This window comes from Eulemur rufifrons, chromosome 9 (assembly GCF_041146395.1).
Source record: "Eulemur rufifrons isolate Redbay chromosome 9, OSU_ERuf_1, whole genome shotgun sequence".
Lineage (NCBI taxonomy): Eukaryota > Metazoa > Chordata > Mammalia > Primates > Lemuridae > Eulemur > Eulemur rufifrons.
In genome coordinates, this window is record NC_090991.1 from 11,142,146 (window position 1) to 11,166,186 (window position 24,041).

At 44.9% G+C, this 24,041-nt stretch overlaps 1 protein-coding gene, 1 non-coding gene and 1 pseudogene across 2 annotated transcripts; 1 reads left to right on the forward strand and 2 right to left on the reverse strand.

Annotated features, from left to right (window-relative positions):
* Positions 1-2,553: 2,553 nt before the first annotated feature.
* On the reverse strand, positions 2,554-2,660 carry LOC138392675 (U6 spliceosomal RNA). The gene has a single exon (XR_011234961.1). It is a non-coding gene; the product is annotated as a U6 spliceosomal RNA (small nuclear RNA).
* A 9,453-nt stretch (positions 2,661-12,113) lies between these two features.
* LOC138392325 (general transcription factor IIE subunit 2 pseudogene) lies at positions 12,114-13,405 on the reverse strand (annotated as a pseudogene).
* Positions 13,406-15,783: 2,378 nt separating this feature from the next.
* Positions 15,784-23,040, forward strand: TM4SF5 (transmembrane 4 L six family member 5). The gene is made up of 5 exons (XM_069483393.1): positions 15,784-16,017; positions 21,336-21,416; positions 22,130-22,266; positions 22,479-22,662; positions 22,739-23,040. The coding sequence occupies exons 1-5, from the start codon at positions 15,844-15,846 to the stop codon at positions 22,751-22,753; spliced, it is 591 nt and encodes a 196-aa protein (XP_069339494.1). The 5' UTR covers positions 15,784-15,843; the 3' UTR covers positions 22,754-23,040.
* Positions 23,041-24,041: the final 1,001 nt, after the last annotated feature.

The following is a 24,041-nucleotide window of genomic DNA, read 5'->3' on the forward strand; positions in this document are numbered from 1 at the left end:
ATATTTACATGAATTGCTTTGACCCATATATTTGCATAATCAATAATCTTATTTTATGCCTTCTGTTTTTTATGCTTCCTTGATGTTTTATCTTCTGCTATGTGGATTAAGTTTGCTTTTATCTTCTCTGGTGTTTTAGAAGGCATAATATTTTATTTTTTATTTCCCTAATGTTTTCCTTTAATAGTTTCAAAAGTATTCTTAATTTGCATTTCTTGACTTGTTGGAGTCAAAAGTAAAATAATATGCTAGGAGTTCCCCCAGTTAGATCAAGAAGTCGAGCAAACCCCTTTCTTCCCCTCCTCAGATAATGCTAAGATTGAGGGTTATAGGTATCACTTGTTCTAATCTGGCCTATAGTTGTAAAGAGGAGCTATTCACCTGTTATGGGCTGAATTGTGTCTCCCAGAAATTCATATTATGAACTAAAATAAAATCTTAAGGCTTCCCTCCAACCAGCTGGCTGAATGGACCCCCTCTTGGCCAAGGGGATAGCCTAAAACTGAGTTACTGGCCATGAGAAGGGAGGTCAGACATGCGTCATCATGAGAAGGGAGGTCAGACATGGGTCATCATGAGAAGGGAGGTCAGACATGCGTCATTAACTTTGTAACTCATTAACAGACCTAAGGCCGTGCAAGACAAACCTGTAGGTCCTCGATTTACATAACCAATATATACCTGGTAGTTTGTCTCTGATTAACAGACTTCCTTATCTCAAAATATTTCAAGCCTTTAGACAAAGTTTCACTTCTTTAACCAATTACAAGTCAAAGAGTCTTTAAACCCACCTATAATGTGTAAGTCCCCCCACCCCTCCTTTGAGATGTCCCACCTTTTCAGGCCAAACCAATGTATCCCTCCATGTATTGATTTATGCCTTTACCTGTAATTCCTGTCTCTCTGCAATGTATAAAACCAAACTGTAACCCAACCACAGTGAATCCATTTGCTCAAGGCTTCTTGGGTGTGGCCCTGGGCCTTGGTCTTCAAATTTGGCTCAGAATAAACCTCTTTAAATTATTTTACAGAATTTGGCTTCTTTTCCATTGACAAGATTGGTGCCCATTCTCACCAGTGCTGCTTAACTAAAGAAAAAATAAAAAAAATAAAAAAACAAAAAACAAAAAAACAAGATTGGTGCCCAGATATGCAGCTCAGAGAAGACTCAGGACCCCCAAAACAGTAGGCCGAATTTGACACCAGGTAGTGGCATACACCCCCTTGAAGCCCCCCAACTCCAAGCTTCTCCTTGGGTGGAACTGATAAGTCCTCCCGAGCTCCAGACCTCCTATTTTTGGTTGATGGTCCTGGTTTATTCTGAGTTGGTTCTTTTCCTAGGAATTTCTTGTTTGGGATCCTAATTTTGATTTGGAGGTGCATTCTAAATGGCCTTCTCCATTGCCTTTTCATCCCCAAATTAATCTCAATTGGCTTTTCTGTGCATTTGCAAAAGAGGAAACCGAACTGCCTTGTTTGTAAATAAATGAGAGACTGAGTTCCTGAGCTCCGAAGAGAAAGGGCATTTGACTCCTTCCAGCCAAAAGCCACCTCTAGGTGACCAGGGGCCTGAATGGGAGTTGCCTGGGGCAATTTCCCAAGGTGTGAGTGGCCCTGTGGGGGACCCCTCCCAAAAATAATTAATTAAAAGAAGGCTCATCCAGGAACCACATATAACCTGATCACTCAGAGTTCAGAGCCCTCTCAGAGGTACTGGAGCCCCAAAGAGAGAAACGGAGACACGAGAGAGGGTGGGAACAACTCAGCGGTGAGACACCGTGGAGCCCCACCCACAGTCGGCACACTCTGCTCCACTACACTGAGCCCTAGACTATAGTTTGGTTTCTTCTGTTAAAGAAAAATTAGAAACAAATCCTTTAAAAATGAGGAGAAACAAGGAAAACGATCCCCTGCGGGCACCCCAGTTGGTTTATGGCACATCTACTTGCAAATATGTGTGTGAACAGAAAGGTTCAAAGGCATGCCGGGTTTTCTAGGGCTCTAGCTGGTTATAGCCAATTATTGTGCACAAGTTTTTACTAAAGTGCAAATTACATCAAGGAAAATTCAGAGCTCAAGTGGTTGACCTGCCACTATAGAGTTAAAATGTCAAGTCTCTCAAGCTATCTCTTTTTTTTTTTTCTTTTTTTGGGACAGAATCTCACTGAGCTAGGGTGCCTGTGGTCATAGCTATCGCAAACTCCTGGGCCTCAAAATTCCTCTTGCCTCAGAGCCTCCCAAGTAGCTGGGACTACAGGTGTGCACCACCACATCAGCTAATTTTTTCTATTCTTAGTAGAGATGGGGGGGATCTCAACTGTTGCTCAGGCTGGTCTCAAACTCCTGACCTCAAGCTATCCGCATAGCCTCGGCCTCCCAGAGTGCTAGGATTACAGGCATGAGCCATCGGTGCAGTATACAGCCTTTCTTCTCCTCTGGCTACTCTAAAACCTGCTAACTGTTCCTACTGATGTTGAAGTAAACTCATTGTTTATGGTATCTGCAATTGAAAGGCTACCTGGAGATCTTTTTTTTTTTTTTTTTATAATTTAAAAAAAATTTTTATACTTCACGAATTTGCGTGTCATCCTTGCGCAGGGGCCATGCTAATCTTCTCTGTATCGTTCCAATTTTAGTATATGTGCTGCCGAAGCAAGCACTACCTGGAGATCTTATAGCCAGTTCTAGCTAAAATGTAAACAGTGAAAAGACTCATTTTAAACTAAAGGAAAAACAGGTTTTTAAAAATCGAACTGTCATAGGCCAGGGGCGGTGGTAGCTCACGCCTGTAATCCTAGGACTTTGGGAGGCCGAGGTAGGAGGATCACTTGAGGTCAGGAGTTTGAGACCAGCCTGAGCAAGAGAGAGACCCTGTCTCTACTGAAAAAAAAAAAAAAAAATAGGAAGAAATGATCTGGACAGCTAAAATATATATAGAGAAAAGAAATTTGCCAGGCATGGTGGCGCATGCCTGTAGTCCCAGCTACTCAGGAGGCTGAGGCAGAAGGATTGCTTGAGCCCAGGAGCTTGAGGTTGCTGTGAGCTAGGCTGACGCCACGGCACTCTAGCCCGGGCAACAGAGCGAGACTCTGTCTCAAAAAAAAAAAAAAAAAAAACCTGACAGATTCAGGAGCCACTTAAGGAAAAGTCAAGAAGACTTCAGATCTGGCTGGGTATGGGATTAAAGTTTTCTAGCCTGGGTGACTGTTTCCACTGATGGAGACAAGAAAGTCAAAGGGAGATGAGTTTGGGGAATAGTGTGAGGTCAGTACGAAACTGGCTGAATTTGAATTAAAACCAAGACATTCAAGTGACCATATCCTTTAGGCAGTTAGATTTGGATCTGGAGGCATCAATTTTGGAGGCGAGTATTGGCAGAGGGAACAGCTAATTCCCTGGGAGGGGATGGGCTTTGTCAGGAAGGCTACAAGGAGAAAAAAAAGACCTGGAGCTGAATCTTGGCTGGGTGCGGTGGCTCAGGCCTGTAATCCTAGCACTCTGGGAGGCCAAGGTGGGAGCATCGCTTGAGGTCAGGAGTTGGAGACCAGCCTGAGCAAGAGCGAGACCCCATCTCTACTAAAAATAGAAAAAAAATTAGCCAGTCAACTAAAAACAGACACAAAAAATTAGCTGGACGTGGTGGCTTGTGCCTGTTGTCCCACCTACTTGAGAGGCTGAGGCAGGAGGATCATTTGAGCCCAGGAGTTTGTTCCCAGGCAACAAAGAGAGACTCTGTCTCAAAAAATAAAATAAAATAAAATAAATATAAATTTAAGTTTATATACCTTGATACCTTATTTTTATATTTAGGAGTGCTAACATAATAAAATGGGGGACTGGTAACAGTACAAAGTTACTTTAACTTCCTGGGTATTCCTAAGAGTTGACATTTTGATTAATATATGTAATTAAAACTACAAGATAAGAGAGGAACAATTCTATATGAAAAATAAGGGTTTTTAATAAAAAAGGTTATGAAGACATACAAATAGTTTTTTTTTCTTTTTTTTTTGAGACAGGGTCTCACTCTGTTGCCCAGGCTAGAGTGCCATGGCGTTAGCCTAGCTCACAGCAACCTCAAACTCCTGGGCTCAAGCGATCCTTCTGCCTCAGCCTCCCAAGCAGCTGGGACTACAAGCATGCACCACCATTCCCGGCTAATTTTTTTTCTATATATATTTTTAGTTGTCCGGCTAATTTCCTTTCTATTTTTTTAGTAGAGATGGGGTCTCGCTCTTGCTCAGGCTGGTCTCGAACTCCTGACCTCAAACAATCCACCTGCCTCAGTCTCCCAGAGTGCTAGGATTACAGGCGTGAGCCACCGCGCCTGGCCTACTTTCATTCTTCTTAAACAAGAGTTTATAATCAGCTACAGTCCAAGATTTGCTTCTTTAAGAAAAATGTCATGGAAAGAATAAAATATTTTTTATGACATTTTATTTAAAACATTACTGATTCTCTTGCTTTGTTTTCCAGAGTCATGATAAGTTTTAAGTAAATAGGAAGTTTCCTTGATATCTCTGGGATTTAAAAGGATTGAATCCAGAGGGGAGAAGTGGTGGGGAACAGAAAAAAAAAGGATCGAATCCAGCAGGGCCCAGCTTGTTATTCACTGCCAACACCCTGTGACTAAGACTGAAAACATCCTCCCTCTAGGCCCAGGGACTATTGCGAAAGAGGGGGTGTGTGAGATTGTAAGGACTGATTCGGAGGCACAGAATTAGTTTAGTCCCTCCAGATCAAGGATGGGTGCACAGAGGCCTCAACAAATACTAAATGAGAGACTTGCCTTTCTGGGCCACGTGGTACAGATACCCATCTCGATCATAAAAAATTTCCTGCTTCCCATAGACTTAGAACTTCTTGGGTATAATTGTTCTCGGTTTTGAGGTTTATACAAAAGGAGATACTACAAGAAATTTATCAGCCACCTTAGGAAAAATTACTAAAGAGACTAAAGTATTGTGATGCAACAAGTCTCTAGATTCCTTGGCCTGAATGGTTAACAATGCTATGTTTGCTACAAGTCTACAACTAAGCCCAAGAATATAATAGCTCAATACTTATAGACGAATTAATTTCGTAGCCTTGCCTTTGACATTTTGGTTTTTACTCGTATGTTGAGTAGGTTTTAAAGGGTGGATGAGTGCCTGTCTACCTCCAGTCCCATCTGGCCTAAAGCATTTAATTGGCTGTAAGCCCTTTTGGCTATTCAGTGCTCTTGGCCACAAGGATCCCACTGAGGGCCTGGATGGACCGGGGGCAGGTAGCCACACCGCCCCAGCAACAGATGGGACAAAATAAAATTTGGCCATAGATCTTACCTCTGGCAGATCTTGGCCAAAACGGGAGAATTGTGAACTAAAATAAAATCTTAAGCTCCACCCCCCCACTCCCAGCTGACTGAATGGACCTGGCCAAGGAAATACCCTAAAATTGAGTTAAGAGCCATGAGAAGGGAGGTCAGACAGGCCTCATCATGCCTCTCCCTTTTTGTAGGTACCCTTTGTAACTCATTACAAAGCTGTCTCTGATTAACAGACTTCCTTACCTTCACTTAAAATATTCCAAACCTTTAGACAAAGCTTCATTTCTTTTACCAATTACAAGTCAAAGAGTCTTTAAACTCACCTATAACCTGTAAGTCCCCCCTCCCCCAACCTTTTCAGGACAAACCAATGTATGCCTTCCACGTGTTGATTCATGACTTTACCTGTAATTCTCCCTGAAGTGTACAAAATCAAACTGTAACCCAACCACAGTGAGTCCACTTGCTCAAGGCTGCTGTGGCTCTGGGCCATGGTCCTCAAATTTGGCTCAGAACAAATCTCTTTAAATTATTTTACAGAGTTTGGCTTCTTTTCTGTTGATAATATACTGAAGTCCTAACCCCCAGGACCTCAGAATGTGACTGTATTTGGAGATAGAGTCATTAAAGAGCTAATTAAGTATGATGAATGTCCTTGTAAAAAGAGGACATTCAGACACAGACACCCACAGAGGGTAGACCATGTGAAGACATAGAGAGAAGATTGGCAAGCCAAGGAGAGAGGCCTCAAAGAAAATCAACCCTGTTGACACCTTGATCTTGGACTTCTAGCCTTCAGAACTGTGAGAAAATAAATCTCTGTTGCTTAAGCCACCCAGTCTGTGGTATTTTGTTATGGCAGCCCTAGAAAACTAATACACTACTCAAAATAACTCAAGGAAAAGGGGGACCCAGGTGGCAAGCCCCTTCTCTTCTTCCCAGGTATGTTTCTAATGACCCTTTAGGGAGAAACCCATGGAGAGGGAGGGGATAGAGCATAATGTGTTCCAGCCAGGCTGCCACTCAATGGTCCCTAATAAGGATGTAGTGATGCCTCTTAGATGACAGTGAGCTGATTCCCTGTCCAGATTCTGCCTTGCTAGCCTCCCCTGATATGAATATGTCATAAGGGGTTGTCTTTACTACAACATTTAGAATATTTCTCCTGGGGTTAAGGAGAGAGACCTCAGGTGGAGCTCCTGCTTTAGCAACCTCACTCCTGGCACTGCACCTAAGATGAGGACTCACTTGTAGAGTCACAGACAGCTCATCGTTCCTAAGACTCCACCTCTGTCCACAGTTCTTTCCTAATCCCTGCTGAGTCGGTGCCTTTTCTCAGGAAACATCATCCTTTCCTCCCTATGAAAAAAATCTATTCCCAATACCTTCTTGTGTCTTGCAAATATTACAGCCAAATGCATTTTTTTCATACCTCAGTGTTTATTCACCAAAGACATATAATAGAAGGTGAGGGGGACACTGAACTCTGGTCCCCTTGTCTCCAGGGGTCTCAGCTGTGAGAAGGAAGAGGAGAAAAATGCCACGGAGCTACATTTGCAGGGTTTCTACTGAAAAATCTGCATTCAGCAGGGTGTGGTGGCTCATGCACATAATCCTAGCACCTCAGGAGGCTGAGGTGGGAGGATTGTTTGAGGTCGAGAGTTTGAGATGAGCCTGGACAACATTGCAAGATCCCACCTCTAAAAAAATTTTTTTAAAGTAGCTGGGCATGGTGGTACATGCCCATAGTCCCAGTGTAAAACCCTCCAATGGCTTCTAAACTCACATGGCCCAATATGACCTAGACCCTGACTATCTTTCTGACCTCATCTTGGACAATTCTTCCCCATCCTAATCTTTGGAAGTTCAGTAAACTGAACTTTTTTTTTTGGTTCCTTAATGCAAGCTCTTCTCCCCTGAGATGAACTTTGCCTGTTCCCTCAACCCTGATTGTGCTCTTCCTCCAGCTTATCACATGGCTGTCTCTTCCGTCCTTCAGGCTTCCTCCAAGAGGCTCCCTTCTCTGGGTGGTGGCAACAAAGCACTGTGGTCAAGAGCACAGACGCTGGAGCCAAACTGCAAAATCCCCTGTCTCCTTATCTGTAGGGGTGATGATCATAGCTTGATTCCTCAGAGGTGTGTTATAAGAATTATGGGATTTAGGCCAGGTGCAGTGGCTCATGCCTGTAATCCTAGCACTCTGGGAGGCCGAGGTGGGAGGATCACTTGAGGTCAGGAGTTCGAGACCAGCCTGAATAAGAGTGAGACCCCATCTCTACTATAAATAGAAAGAAATTAGCCAAACAACTAAAAATAGAAAAAATTAGCTGGGCATGGTGGCGCGTATCTGTAGTCCCAGCTACCCGGGAGGCTGAGGCAGGAGGATCGCTTGAGCCCAGGAGTTTGAGGTTGCTGTGAGCTAGGCTGATGCCACGGCACTCTAGCCTAGGCAAGAGAGTGAGACTCTATCTCAAAAAAAAAAAAAAAAAAAAAAAGAATTATGGGATTTAACATATGTAACTCAGAACAGAGTCTGGCATACAAGTTAACTGTTATTATGTTAGTTATTATTACTATATCCTGCAGGCCCACTGCTAATTTGTGGGGGCCAAGAGAGCAGCACAAATGGTGGCCCACATATGGCAAGTCTGAATATTTATTCATTCATTCATTCATTTACTTATTTTGGAGACAGGGTCTCCCTCAGTTGCCCAGACTAGAGTGCAGTGGCATCATCATAGCTCACTACTACCTCAAACTCCTGGGTTCAAGTGATCCTCCTGTCTCCCAAGTAACTGGGACTACATGTGCACACCACCATGTCCAGCTAATTTTTTAATTTTTTGTAGACACAGGGTCTTGCTATGTTGTCAAGGCTGGTCTCAAACACCTGGCCTCAAGCGATCCTCCCATCTCAGCCTTCCAAAATGTTGGGATTACAGGTATGAGCCACAGTGCCCGGCCAGGTAAGTCTAAAGATTTAAATGTATAACACAAGCTATGCCATGGCCTGGCCCACATTCACACCCTTAGCCTGCTCACCTGGGACAGTCCTCACAATCCAGAGGCTAGAGGAGCTAAACTCTTCCCTGGGCCAGGGCTGCCACCTGCAAGCCTGAGCGTCAGCCCAGAACTGCTGGGGCAGGGTGGACAGGGCTGCTCTGGGCCCAGACTCCCGTGCAGTTTACAGAGCCCACCCACACACACATGCAGGCTCTCAGCTCACTTCCACTTCAACTCACACATTTCTCTTCCATAATTCCCATCTGCTCAGTTGATTACTGAAGTTTCAAAAACTTTTTTACAAGGTAAAAATGAAAAGGGGGTTTGTGTTTCAGTATTTGTGATATGCAGGGCCCTCTACAGTTGTATCAGCATCACCTGGGAGCTTGTTAGAGATGCTGGTCCCACTCCAGACCTACTGAATCAGAATCTGCATTTTCACAAGATGCCCAGGAGATGTGTATGAAGTTAGAGAAGCACTGTTAACTAAGCAGAGAGTCCTGCCCAGGTCTAGGTGTGGTTTTGATTCCCTAGCCACCAAATCTAGAGCAGCCCTCTGCCCAGTCACCTTCTACCACACCACTCTGTTTATTCCCTTCTTATAATTTAGCATAATCTTTATTTTTTTTTTTTTAGAGTTTGGTGTGTTACTTTTGGAATTTATGCTAATTTCAATTTAGCATAATCTTGAATTTCTAGTTTGTTGTCTGTCTCTCCAAACTATTATATAAACTACAGGAAGGTTCCTTGTCTGTCACGTTTAGCACTGTATCCACTGGGTCCATAACTGGGCCCATACAGAGCAGGTGCTCACTACTGAATTTCCATGATTCAAAGACACCTTCAAATGCAATATGTCATTATTTTATGTACCACTAAGAAAAAATGCTGTCAGTTAAACTATGATTCAATGCCTTCTTAACACTTAAATTTTTATTTTATGCCAATTATAAGCTTTTCCAGATCTTTTTTTTTTTTTAGACAGAGTCTCGCTCTTTTGCCCTGGCTAGAGTGCTGTGGCGTCAGCCTAGCTCACAGCAACCTCAAATTCCTGGGCTTCAGCAATCCTTCTGCCTCAGCCTCCCGAGTAGCTGGGACTATAGGCATGTGCCACCATGCCCGGCTAGTTTTTTTCTATATACATTTTTAGCTGTCCAAATCATTTCTTTCTATTTTTAGTAGAGACGGGGTCTCACTCTTGCTCAGGCTAGTCTCGAACTCCTGACCTCGAGCAATCCTCCCGCTTCGGCCTCCCAGAGTGCTAGGATTACAGGCATGAGCCACCGCACCCCGCCTTTCAGACCATTTTTAAAAATCATTCTGTTGCATACGTGAAAAGAAAAATGTAAGTAAAATAAATGGGTTAAAATATTCCCAGAAATGCCTTTTTTACATTTTAATTTTAATTTCTTTTTTAGACACGGGTCTTGCTCTGTTGCCCAAACTAGAGTGCAATGGCAGAATCATAGCTCACTGCAGCCTCAAATCCCTGGACTCAAGAGATCCTCTTCCCTCAGCCTCCAAAAGTAGGTGGGATTATAGGCATGAGGCACCTCAATCAGCCCAAAAATGCCTTTAAAGTCTGACTCCTCTGAATCACTTTCTGATAATCAATGACTGTTTTCCACACAATATTGTCCTCTGCTATCAAGGACATTGGTGAGGCAGTATTTCTTAAAAGAGGATTCCACTATTATCTCCAAGACTTTCTTCTAGGCTGTGGGCACGTCCCTGCTTTACCAGATAGTGTCAGCAGAATTCACACCTTCACTAACATCAAATTTTCACTCTGCTACTTTGTTTCCATGCTTTTCTAAATATATCATTACCTTTTTTTTTCTATTTTAAAACACAATGTAATCTTTATGAAGACTTTTTTAAAAATAGACTTTATTTTTTAGAGGAGTTTTAAGTTTCTTTTTTTTTTTTTTTTTGAGACAGAGTCTCACTCTGTTGCCCAGGCTAGAGTGAGTGCCGTGGCGTCAGCCTAGCTCACAGCAACCTCAAACTCCTGAGCTCAAGCAATCCTCCTGTCTCAGCCTCCCGAGTAGCTGGGACTACAGGCATGCACCACCATGCCCTGCTAATTTTTTCTATATATATTTTTAGCTGTCCATATAATTTCTTTCTATTTTTAGTAGAGATGGGGTCTCGCTCTTGCTCAGGCTGGTCTCGAACTCCTGAGCTCAAACGATCCGCCCACCTCGGCCTCCCAGAGTGCTAGGATTACAGGCGTGAGCCACCGCACCCAGCCTTAAGTTTCTTAACGTCTGCAAAACTAAGCAGAAAGTACAGAGAGTTCCCTTACATCCCTACCCCTCACCATACACACAGCCTCTCCCACTATCTGCATCCTGCACTAGAGTGTACATTTGTTACAATCAATGAACCTACATTGACACATCATTAGCCAAAGTCCACAGTTTACATTAGGGTTCACTCTGGGTGTTGTACATTCTATAGGTTTGGACAAATATATAAGCACATATATCTATCATTATAGTATCATACAGAGTAGTTTCACTGCCCTAAAAAATTTCTGTATTCTGTATTCCACCCATTCATCCCTCCCTCCTCCCACCAACCCCTGGCAACAATTGACCTTTTGACTGTCTCCTGAGTTTTGCCTTTTCCAGAATGTCATATAGTTGGAATCACACAGTATGTAGCCTTTTCAGATTGGCTTCTTTCACTTAGTAATATGTCTTTAAAGTTCTTCTGTATCTTTTCACGGTTTGATAGTGCATTTCTTTTTAGCACTGAGTAATATTCCACTGTCTGGATGTACCAGTTTATCCGTTCACCTACTAAAGGACATCTTGGTTGCTTCTAAGTTTCGGCAACATGAGTAAGATTGCTCTAAACATCTGTGTGCAGGTTTTTGTATGAACACAAGTTTTCAAGTCATTTGGGTATAAATACCAAGGAGTGAGATTGCTGGATTGTACGGTAACAGTTTAGTTTTAAAAGAAACTGTCAAACTTTCTTCCAAAGTGGCTGTACCATTTTGCATTGTCAGCAGCAATAAATGAGAGCTCTTGTTGCTCCACATTCTTACTAGCATTTGGTGTTATCAGTATTCTGGATTTTTACTGTTCTAAAAGCTATATAGTTGTATCTCATTGTTCTTTTAATTTGCAGTTCCCTAATGACATATGATGTGGATGCCATATGCTTACTTGCCATCTGTATGTCTTCTTTGGTAAGGTGTCTGTTCAGGTGTTTGGCCCATTTTTTGATGGGTTTATTCATTTTCTTATTGTTTTAAGAGTTATTTGTGTATTTTGGATAACAGTTCTTTATCAGATTTGTCTTTTGCAAATATTTCTCCCAGGCTATGGCTTGTCTTCACAGAGCCTACGTTTTTCATTTTAATGAGGTCCAGCTTATCAATTATTTCTTTCATGGATCATGAAAGTCATTGCCAAGCCAAAGTTCAATTAGATTTTCTCCTTTGTTATCTCTAGAAGTTTTATAGTTTTGCACTTTACATTTAGGTATATGATTTATTTTGAGTTAATTTTTGTGAAGCATGTAAGTTCTGTGTCTAGATTCACTTGTTTTTTTCAAATGCTGATGTCCAGTTGTTCCAGCATCATTTGTTGAAAAAGACTGTCTTTTTCTCCACTGTATTGCCTTTGCTCCTTTGTCAAAAATCAATAGATTCAGAAATAAGGATGGTCTTTAAAAAAACAAAAGAAAAAAATCAATAGATTACATTCGTGTGGTTCTATTTCTAGACTCCCTATTCTGTTCAATTGACCCATTTGTCTATTCTTTAACCAATACCACGCTGTCTTGATTACTGTATTTTCTTCTTATCAGGACGATTTACAAATAGTATCTGGTCCCCTAAAGCCTTCACAGCTTTCTGGGAATTGGGCAGTCCTTCTTCTATGTTTTCTGAAAGGATCCCCCCTAATGCTCTCTGGTCACGCTTATCTAAGGGCCTAAGCAGGGCCTTCTTATCTTTCAAGTTGTACTTGGGCTTGAAAAGCACACTTCCCAGCTATTATTAAATACTTCAATTTTCAGATTGTTGACTAATGTCTCAGCCATTAGCCACTGCTGCAATTGTTTCTGATTGAGCCCAATAGCTAAATGTTGTGTTTCATCCAAGATTTCTTCTAAAGTTAGAGGACATGTATCTCCTCGCTGATGTGTCTTCATGTAATTCACAATCTCAGCAAGAACACCAAACTTATATCCAGAGCTTCCTGATAGAGCTTTCAAGTTAAATGATCCATTGTTCTGATCAGAATTTTGTTTAGCGCCTGATGATCCCCTATGTTCTACCCTTGCTTTCTTCTTCTTGGATGATGATGATGATGACGATTGAGAAGATACTGCACATTTTTCTACCACAGGAGTGGAAAGAGCTCGTTTCTTGAGCAGCTCCCTCTCTCTCAGCAGGCTCGGGTCCACCACGCTGAGCCAGGAGGGCAGCCCCACGCGACCTGCCAGCCGCCGCCTCCGCGTGCCTAGGTTCTGCCAGCCGCCCACGCCGGCGCGTCCGCAGCTTCCTGCTTGTCGCCAGCGCCCCGGGCCGCCCGCGCACGCCCCCGGCGGACCCGCCCGCAGTCTCGCAGCTGGTGCTGGCGGTGGCCGCTGAGGAGGTGACTGCGGCCTGGGGCTCCCAGGATAGAAGTTTATTTCTTGCTCATGAAACAGTAAGGAAGCAGGTGGTCCGCGACTGCAACAGTCCTCCTCAAGGCTGTCCAGGGGCCCAGAATCCTCCGATCTTGTTTCACCATCGGTAGGGGCTGTCCTAATCCGCAGAGTCCAAATGGCTCAACTCCTGGCCTACACTCCAGGAGGGGAAGGGGGAGGCAGGCTCATTCCCTAAAGTACACTACCAAAGCTGAACACATCGTCTCTGTGCCCTCTCATAGGTCACAACTTAGTCACATGGTCACAGTTAGTTGCAAAAGAAGCTGGACAATATAGGTTTTAGCTGAGCACCCATGTTCCCAGCTAAAAAGCCTACTACTACATAAACACAGAAGAATCGGGCCAACTCACAAGCTCTGCCATATACTCGCTCAGGCATACACCTCTGGTCTTCTCAGCTATGGCCAGAGAGTGTGGGGTCATGGAGTTTAGACAGATTCCCTGGAGAGGTTATTTGTTGGATACCTCCCCATCATTCCTTCCATCCTTCCTAATAGTGACCCTAATTTCCCATCCTGATGGTTTAGAAGGAATTGACAGCTCCTCCTGTTCCAGAGTAGTCCCTGAGTGACTTAAGTCAATTAGCATGTTCTACCTCCTGGCCACAGTGAGCTGGGTAAGGAACAGGCACAGAACCAATCCAAGCCAAGAAGTTCTCTGGGGTATGTAGGAAAGAAGCTTCTTCACTCCTCAGGGAAAGCTATGGGAAGAGATTCTCTTCCTTCTGATGGTAAAGAAGTGAGGTCTGGAACTGCTGCAACTAATACCACTATCAGGAGGTGGGTCCAGCTTAAGGAGGAAGCCAAAACCAAAAAGAAATAGGGAGAATGGCAGAGAAACAATATACGAACAGTGATGACTTCTTGAACTTCAAGATCAAAAGTGAACACCCAGGCCTATCCATTGGGGATATTGCAAAAAAATTGGGTGAAATGTGGTCTGAACAGTCAGCCAAAGATAAACAACCATATGAACAAAAGGCAGCTAAGATAAAGGAGACATATGAAAAAGATATTGCTGCACACCATGCCAAGGGCAAAAGTGAAGCAGGAAGGAAGGGCCCTGGCAGGCCAACAGGCTCAAAGAAGAAGAATAAACTAGAAGATGAGGAGGAAGAAGAAGATGAGGATGATGATGAGGAGGAAGAAGACGAAGAATAAATAGCTATCCTGTAATGATGAGTATGGAGTGTATGGGTATGCTCAGGCAATTATTTTGCTAAGAATGTGAATTTAAGTGCAGCTCAATATTAGCTCAGTATAAAAATAGAGTGCTTAGGTTGTCTCTAGAAAACTAATAAAAAATAAAAGAAAAAAATAAAAATAAAAATAAAAATAGAGTGCTCATTTATAGTTAAAAAAAAAAAAAACCACTACCTGAAGTAGTGCTACCTTGGATGTTTTGATTGCCTGAACCAGTAATTTCCCTTTCTCTTTCAATAGAGTTGAGTTTTTTGTTACTTAATATAGTTCCTTAAAGTGGACTCAGGGCGTGGCAGGCAATAAATGATTGATATCTTTAGTACTGTTAATATCATTTTTATTTTTATTTTTTTATTTATCTTGTATTGAGACAAGATCTTACTCTGTCGCCTAGGCTGGAGTACAGTGGCTCCCCCAATCATGGTTCACTGTAACCTCAAATTCCTGGGCTCAACCAATCCTCTTGCCTCAGCCTCCCGAGTAGCTGGGTCTACAGGTGTGGTGTATGCCACCACACCCGGCTAATTTTTTCATTTTTTGTGCTGGGATATTAGGCGCCCAGCCTAATTTCATTTTTAGAATTTATATTCTACGTTTTCTCTTTAAATGATTTTTGAAACTTACACCTAGTTTTGTGACTAGATTTATAAAAATTATTTAGACTTAAGCGAAGACTTCCCCATTTGGAAGTTTTTGTTTTACTTCATCTCTTGATGAGTTAAGATGACTTCCCCAAAAAGGAGAAGAAGGAGACACAGGGTTATTTCCAAATCCAAACATTCTCAGAAATGCAATTCTGTTGTTTTTGAAACACAAAAAGCAACTTGAACATGTATACAATAATTGAGTAATAACTTCTTTTTGTTGACTCAGCACCCCAACAAAAAGAGAACTTCTTTGACCTCAGAATGCCAACCAAAAAAACCCAGAGATTGATTTGCACAGGACTGGCTTGGATCATGTGGCCGTCGCTGAATCAAACATGGAGGCCAGAGAGGTAGAATGCTCTAATCAGTCAGGCCTCAGTCTCCAGCCCACCCTCAGAAACAGGTATGGCCTCAACAGGAGGAAGGGTCAATAATCAGATACTGAGGAAAAGAAATGAAAGGACAATGAAAGCCCACTATCATCTTTTTAGTTTCTTTCTAGGAGGAACTCTTCCTGTGGCACCAATAAAAAGGATGAGGCCACCATACATCTGCTATGTGCTTCCTAGTTTACAAAATACTTCTCATGTTGCCCCCATTTAATCTTCACAACCCCCCATGAGGTAAGTGACATCCCTATACCCTTTATACAGATGAGGCAACTGAGACTCAGAAACATTAAGGGGCTTGGCTAAGCCACAATGCAGTTAAGGGCCCAACAGAGGGGCTGTGGAGAGGTGCGTGCACAAAAAAGAGCAAGACGCTAACCCCAGGCAACTTCCTCTGCGTGTCAAGCTCCCCCATCTCCACCCACCACCACATCCCCCACTTCAATTCAGGGCTGCGGCACCTCTCCCTCTCCCTCCTGTGCCACTCTCCCTTATCGCTGTCATCCAGCCAGTTTCTGCCACTCCTCTTCCCTGACCTTTGCTCCTGCTCCAGGCTTGTTTTCCTCTGGACCTGGGAACCTCCTGCACTTTCATTCACCACCTGGCCTTCCTAGTGCTTTAGCATGTGCACGGGAAAGTGTGCCCGCTGTGTGGGGCTCTGCCTCATCCCCCTCTCCCTGATCTGCATCGTGGCCAATGCCCTCCTGCTGGTGCCTAACGGAGAGACCACCTGGACCAGTGACCACCTCAGCCTGCAAGTCTGGCTCATGGCGGGCTTCATTGGCGGGGGCCTGATGGTGAGAAGGCTGGGGACTGGGGGCTCAATGCCACTCTAAGGGGCTCTGAACAGGAGGGAAAGGGAGACGGAGAGAGGAAAAAAGGATGGTTGCCTGGGAAGGGATAGCAATGGCTTTGTGGGAACAAGAAGCCCACCCAGTTCTTCCCTACACTAGTTAGGCACACTTTGCCTAGGGTCCTAGGCTGAATGTCTGAGGGAAACAGGAAGGAAGGAAGCCTCACTGCTCTAAAGAGCTTCCTGACTGGGTAGGGAGCATGTCCTACCTGTTCCTCCCCACCTCCACTGTTGAGCAGATGCTGGGGACACCTCACTACTAGGGTCGAGACAGAAGGAGCAACTGGTTGTGTGAGATGTCATCAGGGCAGGATAATAGGCATGGTAGGTTGAGTGCAGTGAAAATGTCTGAAGCCAGGGAGTGACATCACAGATTAGTCACTCTACCTGTTAACTCAGTGTCACCCTCCCCCACATCCACATCTGTTCCCTCTCTGCCCACGTTTCCGGATGCCCACTCTGTGCTGGGTGCTAAGGATAAACTCAGAGCCTAGGGCAGTATGGCAGAGAAGGTGGCCCAAGCTCTCCTGGAGACTACGATCTGTCAGGAGAAGTGAAGGAAGAGGAGACAAATTTCCAGACTTCCTAACCCGCATCCTCCAACTCCCTCCCCATTTAGCGGAATTTCTGAATGGCCAACCTAGTTGAATATCTTCATGGGATAAAAACAAAAGATCTACCCAGCACAGGTTTCCATTTCTCAGGACAGTTCACTGATGACATTCTCTAGGAAAGATCTCACCTTCGTCCCTTTTGTGGTCATGCTTCTGTTAGCTGACAGTGGATACCTCTCCTTTATCCAACAATCCTCTCTAACCCTCTGGTGTCTTTTATCCTCCTCCTCCTCCTGCATGGATTCATGGCTTTTGGACTCTATTCCTCTGAACGCAACTCTCTCTGAGATGTCACACTCCTTTACCCAGTGTCACACTGCACCCCTTCTCCAGCCTAAACCACCTCCACCCCACCCACACTCCTCTGCCCAATCTAACCAGCCTGCTTCAGGGGAGATGTCCAAGGCTGCCTTCCCAACATATTCATTCACAGCTGCCTTCCCCCACCTCTGTGCCCATGTCAGTCTCAGGAAGCACCACCCTATGCCATGGGGACACAGACAAGGTCCCTGCTCTCCCGGAAGCTTGTGTTCCTGTTGGTGAGGCAACCGGTATCAAGGAAGCAAGACCGCAAGCCCTGTAAGAGCAAGGACTGCCTGCTTTGTTGGCTACGATGTGCCTGGTGCCTGGACCAGTGCCTAGCACTTAACAGACACTCAATTAACAGTCACTAAATGAATGAAGTAAATAAATAAGAGAGATGATTTCAGTGAGTGACATCAAAAAATAAAGCAGGCTGCTATCATAAAGAGTTCCTAGGCAAGGTGGGGGAACCACTTTTTTTTTTTTTTTGAGACAGAGTCTCGCTCTGTTGCCCAGGCTAAAGTGCCGTGGCATCAGCCTGGCTCACAGCAACCTCAAACTCCTGGGCTCAAGCAATCCTCCTGCCTCAGCCTCCCGAGTAGCTGGGACTACAGGCATGCGCCACCATACCCGGCTAATTTTTTCTATATATTTTTAGTTGTCCAGATAATTTCTATCTATTTTTAGTAGAGACAGGGTCTCACTCTTGTTCAGGCTGGTTTCAAACTCCTGACCTCAAGCGATCCTCCCGCCTCAGCCTCCCAGAATGCTAGGATTATAGGCGTGAGCTACCACGCCCGGCCTGGGAACCCCATTTTGGGGAAACGCCTCCATGAGGTGATGTCTGAACTGAGACCCAAATGACAAAAAGAAGTTGTGAGCATTGCAAACGGCGGGGGGGGGGGGAGGGGGGGGGACTTGGAAGTACAAAGCCTAAGGTGGGAACAGGCACCACATCTCCAAGGTTTGGACAGGCTGCCGGTGCAGCTCAGGTTTAATGAGATGTCTGAGGAGGACAGAGGCTAGATCATGTACACCCTTGAAAGCTGCAGTGAATAATTTGAATTTTTACTATGAGTATGATAGAAAACTATTGAAGGACTTTTTTCACCCATTTTTTTTTTTTACATTTTAAAACTTTTTATTTGTCATACAAACAAGTGCCCAGATCCTTACTAAACAGCTGAATGAATTTCTACAAAGTGAACACACCCATGTACCCTGAACCCAGATCAATAAATAGATCATTACCAGTATCCCAGACGTGCCTCTCACCCCCCTCTCACCCCACCAAGAGTAATGACTATTCTGTCTTCTAACCCCATAGAATAGTTTGGCCTATTTAGTACTTTATATGAATGGAATCATACAGTATGTGCTCTTTTGTATCTCAAACTCAATAATATGTTTGTGACAGACATCCATATTAGTAGGTGTAGCTGTAGAGCTGTAGTTTTTTAAAAATTATCTCCTATGCATTCTATTGTGTGAATATATCTCAATTTATTTAAATATTCTACTGTTGAAGGACATTTAGATAGTACCTACTTTGGCTTTATTGCAAATAATGCTGTTATAAACATTCCTGTAGATGTCTTTAGGTAAACATATGTGTGCATTTCTGTTGGATATATGCCTAGGAGTAAAATTGCTGATTCTTAAGGTGTGAAAATATTCAGTGCTAATAGATATTGCCAAACGGTTTTCTGTAGTTCTTGTACCAATTTCATTTCCATCAGCACAGTGTGAGAGTTCTGGTTGTTCCACACCCCACTGGACTGAAGAAGACCCTTCTGGCCTTTGTGTGGAGAATGGATAGTAGGAGGATAACAATAGATACAGAAAGGCCAGTCTAAGGTCACTGCAGTTGTCCAGGAGAGATGAGAGTGGCCTGGACTAGGCCAGTGGCCGTGGAGATGGAGAAAAGTGAGCAGATTCAAGCTATAAACTCAGTGTTTCCTCCTGCAGCTACAATGACCCTTCTCCTTTCACTAAGACAATTAGATGGCAGTGAGCAAGACAGAGAAGCTCAGACCACAAGGGGAAGCAAACACTTTAATCAAGAGAGTAAAAATCTCAAACAGGTAGGTCATTCAAAACTGGTAAATTCAAAAGGCAATTCTAGATGCGTTTGGATCCAGGAGACTCTCAGTAAGTGATCTCACCAGAGAGCGTAAGAAGGGGGTCAGCACTGGCCCTGGCCCTGCCATGAGACAGGACGAGAGGAGAATGTCCAGTGGGAAAGTCAGCTCAACTCAGCAGGTGGCAGGTGTTTCTCTGAGGTTGCTGTGGATGAGACAATAGAACTAAAACTCTCAGCACCTTCCTTGGAGAACAAAATGCTGCCTTGCATGTGCCAGACAAGACATGTGGGGAAGCAAAGAGGAAGACAGCTGTGGGATTCCAGAGATAGGAGATGGGCAAAGAACCTGGCCTGGAAAATTGAAAATAAAGATCAGGCTGGGCTGGGGGCGGTGGCACATGCCTGTAATCCTAGCACTCTGGGAGGCCAAGGCGGGAGGATCGCTTGAGCTCAAGAGTTTGAGATCAGCCTGAGCAAGAGCGAGACCCCATCTGTACTAAAAATAGAAAGAAATTAGCTGGACAACTAAAAATATATAGAAAAAAGTAGCTGGGCATGGTGACACATGCCTGTAGTCCCAGCTACTTGGGAGGCTGAGGCAGAAGGATTGCTTGAGCCTAGGAGTTTGCAGTTGCTGTGAGCTAGGCTGACACCATGGCACTCTAGCCTGGGCAACAGAGTGAGACTCTGTCTCAAAAAAAAATTTAGGCTGGAGCCAGAGTGAGAAGCCTCAAATGCCTTGCTAGAGTTCAGTTTTAACAAGCTACTGTGTGAACAGATCCTAAAGGATTTGAGCTGAAAAGAGACCAGTTGAAAGCTGTGTTTAATCTGCTGGTGGCACCTAGGCTGGACTGTGGGGTGGCATGGGGCAAGAGCTACAGGAATCTAGTGGGGAGGCTGAGAACATCATCCTCCTGGGAGGTGATTAGGGATAGAATGTGGGGAAGAAAGAAAAAAAACCTGACAGATTCAGGAGCCACTTAAGGAAAAGTCAAGAAGACTTCAGGTCTGGCTGGGTATGGGATTAAAGTTTTCTAGCCTGGGTGACTGTTTCCACTGACGGAGACAAGAAAGTCAAAGGGAGATGAGTTTGGGGAATAGTGTGAGGTCAGTACGAAACTGGCTGAATTTGAGTTAAAACCAAGACATTCAAGTGACCATATCCTTCAGGCAGTTAGATTTGGATCCGGAGGCATCAGTTTTGGAGGTGACTATTGGCAGAGGGAACAGCTAATTCCCTGGGAGGGGATGGGCTTTGTCAGGAAGGCTACAAGGAGAAAAAAAAGACCTGGAGCTGAATCTTGGCTGGGCGAGGTGGCTCAAGCCTGTAATCCTAGCACTCTGGGAGGCCAAGGCGGGAGGATCGCTTGAGGTCAGGAGTTCGAGACCAGCCTGAGCAAGAGCGAGACCCCATCTCTACTAAAAATAGAAAGAAATTATATGGACAGCTAAAAATATATAGAAAAAAGTAGCTGGGCATGCTGACACATGCCTGTAGTCCCAGCTACTTGGGATGCTGAGGCAGGAGGATCGCTTTAGCCCAGGAGTTTGAGGTTGCTGTGAGCTAGGCTGATGCCATGGCACTCTAGCCCAGGCAACAGAGTGAGACTCTGTCTCAAAAAAAAAAAAAAAAAATGAATCTCGGAATATCTTACACTGCACATCACAACATCCACTAGCGTAATCCTTCCACTCTCTACCATAAACCCAATTCAGCAGACACTCCAACACCACTATCTCTTCCTGCTGCTGAAAGAATTTATGGTTATTGAGCATTTACTCTGAGCCAGTCTTGAAACCAAGTCAGCTTGTTATCTCATTAAATCTTAAGAACAGCTCTGTGAGGTACCTCCTACAGACCCATTTTACACAGGACACAACTCAGACTCAGTGAGATGAATCAATTCATAGAGTGTGAAGTAGTGCAGGGTTGGCATTAAAACTCAGGCCTCCTGACTCCCATTCAGTTGGGCACCTACTCTGTGCCAAGGAATATAATGATATTGGACTCTACCCTCCAGTAAGCTACAATCTGGACAGAGATAAGGTAGGCACGTAAATAATGATATACTATTTATGTAAAGCCCAGCAGCTCTGGGAGAAGTAACGATAAGGTCTCCCTATAGTCCAACGGGTTGAGGGCATCACAGTAGCCTCCCAGAAGAGATAAGCATTAATATAACCAAGGCTTTGTGGATAGGGGGGCAGGGTGGGAGGTGAGGGTTGTGGGGACTCTTTATCACACTGACTCTTGCCCCACAGGTACTGTGTCCAGGAATTGCAGCTGTTCGTGCCGGGGGCAAGGGCTGTTGTGGTGCAGGCTGCTGTGGAAATCGCTGCAGGGTAAGATCCAAATTAAGAAGGAAGTAAGGGCCGGGCACGGTGGTTCACGCCTGTAATCCTAGCACTCTGGGAGGCCGAGGCAGGAGGATCGCTTGAGGTCAGGAGTTCGAGACCAGCCTGAGCAAGAGCGAGACCCCGTCTCTACTAAAAAATAGAAAGAAATTATATGGACAACTAAAAATATATACAGAAAAAATTAGCCGGACATGGTGGCGCATGCCTGTAGTCCCAGCTACTCGGGAGGCTGAGGCAGGAGGATCACTTGAGCCCAGGAGTTTGATGTTGCTGTGAGCCAGGCTGACGCCACGGCACTCTAGCCCGGGCAACAGAGCGAGACTCCGTCTCAAAAAAAAAAAAAGAAGCAAGTCAGGACTGAGTCTTTGAACCTGTCCTCACAGAGCCACAGCACTCTGTACAGAATTCCCAGCTACATGAGCTTGTCTGCAGAGTCCCAGGCTCTGCTTCACCCGTCCCTGGCACCGGCACCTGCAAATCCTAGGCCTCAATATGCCTGGCCAGAGGGGACTACAATCCCCATGAACCTCTGCCCGCTGGCTCCTAGGGTTAGCCTAACTCCAAGCCTGGGGTTTGATGGGAAATGTATTTTAAACCTGACTCAAGAGGAGTGCGGTCATGTGGGGGCCAAGCCAGGTGCGGTGGGACAAGTGGGGAGGTTGTGGCGGGATTCACCTCACCTTCCACACCACATCCAGATGCTCCGCTCGGTCTTCTCCTCGGCATTCGGGGTGCTTGGTGCCATATACTGCCTCTCAGTGTCGGGAGCCGGGCTCCGAATTGGACCCAAATGCTTAATGAACGGCAAGTGGAGCTACCACTTTGAAGATACTGAGTAAGGTTTAGCCTGTATTCGTGTCTTCCGTTCTCTGCCTCTTCCCACCTATCCTTCCCACTGGGAAACGTGGGCAGGTCTCAGCTTCGAGAGAGCTCCCTTCACATGGGCCAACTGAGCCCTTTGCAAATGCCCTAGACGTGTGCGTGGGGGCGGGGGGCGGGCCGGCATGCCAGATGACCGCCTCTCACGTGACCCTGTCCCACCCACAGAGGCGCTTACTTGCTCAACCGGACTCAATGGGATTTGTGCGAGGAGCCGCCTAACGTGGTCCCCTGGAATGTGACACTATTCTCCTTGCTGGTGGCGGCCTCATGCCTAGAAATCGTGTTGTGTGGGATACAACTGGTGAACGCAACCATTGGTGTCTTCTGTGGAGACTGCAGGAAAAAGGAGGTAGGATGGCATGGGGTGGAGTTGTAGAAGGAACCTGCTTGCTCCTGGCTGCGTCCTCACTTTCTCTTTTCCGCAGGGCACCCCTCACTGAGGCTCCACTGACCATCTGATTACACCTGCTGGTTTGTTTGTGGAAACCCGCCTGGCCCCTCCACACCCTGGTTGGCTGGAATAAACTCTTTGAGCTCTCTTCCCATCTCAGATTGTGCCCTACGCAAAGAGGAGTATGCGAGGGCTTCCAGATACACTCAGGCTTGGTTGGGGCTCTCGTGCTTGGGATCCCTGTACCCTCTTATTATTATCTTAACAAATAGATACTGAGCTATTAGGGGTGCACTGAAAATAAAGTGGTAAACAAGATAGATGAGTTCTTGACTCTCAAAGAACTTAACATTCCAGGAGTGAAAGATGGGCAATTTATTAAAGAGGCAAAAGATTATTGGTAATAAGCACTTTTTAAAAACTCATTGGTAGGCTGGGTGAGGTGGCTCAGCCTGTAATTCCTGCACTTGAGAGGCTGAGGCGGGAGGATCACTTGAGGCCAGGAGTTCAAGACCAGCCTGGTTAATGTAGCCAGATGCAGTCTCAATTTAAAAAAATTAACCAGGAGTGGTGGCATGTACCTGTAGTCCCAGCTACTTGAGAGGCTGAGGCAGTAGGATTCCTTGAGCCCAAGTGTTCGAGGCTGCAGTGAGCTATGATTGAGCCACTGCACTCCAACCTGGGCAACAGAGTGAGGCCCTGTCTCTTAAAAAAAAAAAAAAAAGGAGGTGCGTGGTAGCTCACAGCCTGTAATTCTAGCACTTTGGGGGAGCCATGAAGTTTGAGGTTGTAGTGGGCTCTGATCAGTCCCCTGCACTCTAACCCTGGCAACAGAGCAGATGCTGTCTCAAACACACTCAAAAAGAAAAACCCAGGCCGGGCGCGGTGGCTCACACCTGTAATCCTAGCACTCTGGGAGGCCGAGGTGGGCGGATTGTTTGAGCTCAGGAGTTCGAGACCAGCCTGAGCAAGAGCGAGACCCCATCTCTACTAAAAATAGAAAGAAATTATATGGACAACTAAAAATATATAGAAAAAAAGTAGCTGGGCATGCTGACACATGCCTGTAGTCCCAGCTACTCGGGATGCTGAGGCAGAGGGATTGCTTGAGCCCAGGAGTTTGAGGTTGCTGTGAGCTAGGCTGATGCCATGGCACTCTAGCCCAGGCAACAGAGTGAGACTCTGTCTCAAAAAAAAAAAAAGAAAAAGAAAAAGAAAAAGAAAAAAAAGAAAAACCCAAACCACACACAAAATAAAATTCTTTTAAAAAGCTGGTAATGGGATAGAGGTTGACTAACAGAGGGACTATTTTTTATGATAGGTGAAGTCTGAGAAAG

Excerpts from the sequence above, each read along its gene's own strand:
- TM4SF5 (XM_069483393.1), top strand. The coding sequence starts at position 15,844 with ATGTGCACGGGAAAGTGTGCCCGCTGTGTGGGGCTCTGCCTCATCCCC. Across the intron at positions 16,018-21,335 it reads TCATTGGCGGGGGCCTGATG|GTACTGTGTCCAGGAATTGC; the intron begins GTGAGAAGGCTG and ends CTTGCCCCACAG. Across the intron at positions 22,267-22,478 it reads TACCACTTTGAAGATACTGA|AGGCGCTTACTTGCTCAACC; the intron begins GTAAGGTTTAGC and ends TCCCACCCACAG.